We start from the raw sequence: 1,566 nt of genomic DNA on the forward strand, positions 1-1,566 counted from the left end.
TTTAACTTACCAATAGTTTCTTATAATATTGAAAATTTTAGACTAATTCTCTCTTTATGGTCCTTCTTAAAAATAAAATCGAATGCTACAAAATTTGTGAAATCCCTATCATCTGTCACTGAGAATGACCGAGTAAAGATGATAGAAATACATGTGATATGTGCATGAGGTGTCTCATTGTCTATGTGGGGCCCGTGTCTTTATCCAGCACTGTGACTATACATGTCCTACAATCGGAAGACATCTGATCTTTCTATCCAGTGTTTCTTTTTTATTTTTATTTTTTATTGAGTTTTGAACTATACATTTTTCTAGTGTTTCTTAAATTATTTGATGGCTAAAGATAACTTTTCTATAATTCTTTTCAATGCACTTTTTACCTCCTGATTCCTCAAGCTGTAGATCAGTGGGTTTAGCATGGGAATTACTACCACGTAAAATACAGAAGCAAATTTATCTGTGTTCAGAGAATGACTTGACTTGGGCTGCAGGTACATAAAACTAACTGTCCCATAAAATATGGTGATCGAGGTCAGGTGGGATGCACAGGTAGAAAAGGCTTTCCGTCTTCCATCAGCAGAATGAATCCTCAGGATGGCAAAGACAATGAAGACATAAGAAATGACCACAATCACCAGAGAGCAAAGGGTGTTGAAGCCAGCAATGACTAGCAACATCAGCTCCTTGACATGAGTGTCAGAACAGGCCAGAGCAACTAAGGGAACATCATCACAGTAGAAGTGGTTGACCACATTGGAGCCACAGAAAGACAAGCGGAAGGTAGCCACTGCCTGTGCAAGCCCAACAGTGAATCCATAGATGTACGTGCTGGCGATCATCTGGAGACAGAGCTTCCTAGGCATGAGGACTGCATAGAGGAGGGGATTCCGGATGGCCACGTACCGATCATAGGCCATGATTGACAGCAAATACAGTTCACAGACTACAAATGTGACAAAACAGCACAATTGTGTGGCACATGCATAGAAGGTTATGCTTGTAATGTCACGCAGAAAATTTAGCAGAGTGTTTGGGGTGACAGAGGAGGTAAAACAAAAATCAATAAATGCCAGATGGGTAAGGAAAAAATACATGGGGGTGTGAAGCTGAGGGCTTACTTGAATTAACACAATCAATCCAATATTACCCACAACACTAGTTAAGTATATGATTAGAAACACAGCAAAAAGGCTGATGCGAAGATCTGGGTCATCTGTCAGCCCCACAAGGAGGAAATCAGACACTTCTGAGTGATTGGTCCCAACCATTGTAGGCAGATGCTACCTGTAATAAAAATTCTCAGAGCACACAATGTCAATAGAAAGGTCGAAGGTGATTTTGACTGTGTTTGCATTGGACAGTCCTAAGAATACCTTCATGTGGTTTCAGACTTGGAATCAGGTTTCAGACTTGGAATCAGGTTTCAAAGTGGCACAGGTCACAAGCAGATTTATCAAAATATGGTACTCTGTGGAGATTTTTAAAAAAAGAACTTTTTTTTCAAATTTTCAGGAATTGAATAATCAAACACATACATATTCTAATGATGAGAGAGTCAGAAGGATT

The 1,566-nt window shown here is 39.4% G+C and overlaps 1 protein-coding gene across 1 annotated transcript; it reads right to left on the reverse strand.

Annotated features, from left to right (window-relative positions):
* Positions 1–326: 326 nt before the first annotated feature.
* LOC125395035 (olfactory receptor 5AL1-like) lies at positions 327–1,271 on the reverse strand. Its single transcript, XM_048426221.3, has one exon. It carries the CDS (start codon positions 1,266–1,268, stop codon positions 327–329), a length of 942 nt encoding a protein of 313 aa, XP_048282178.2. The 5' UTR covers positions 1,269–1,271.
* Between the last annotated feature and the right edge of the window lie 295 nt (positions 1,272–1,566).

The sequence above is a fragment of the Myodes glareolus genome, chromosome 21 (genome assembly GCF_982192425.1).
Source record: "Myodes glareolus chromosome 21, mMyoGla1.1, whole genome shotgun sequence".
Taxonomy (NCBI): Eukaryota; Metazoa; Chordata; class Mammalia; order Rodentia; family Cricetidae; genus Myodes; species Myodes glareolus.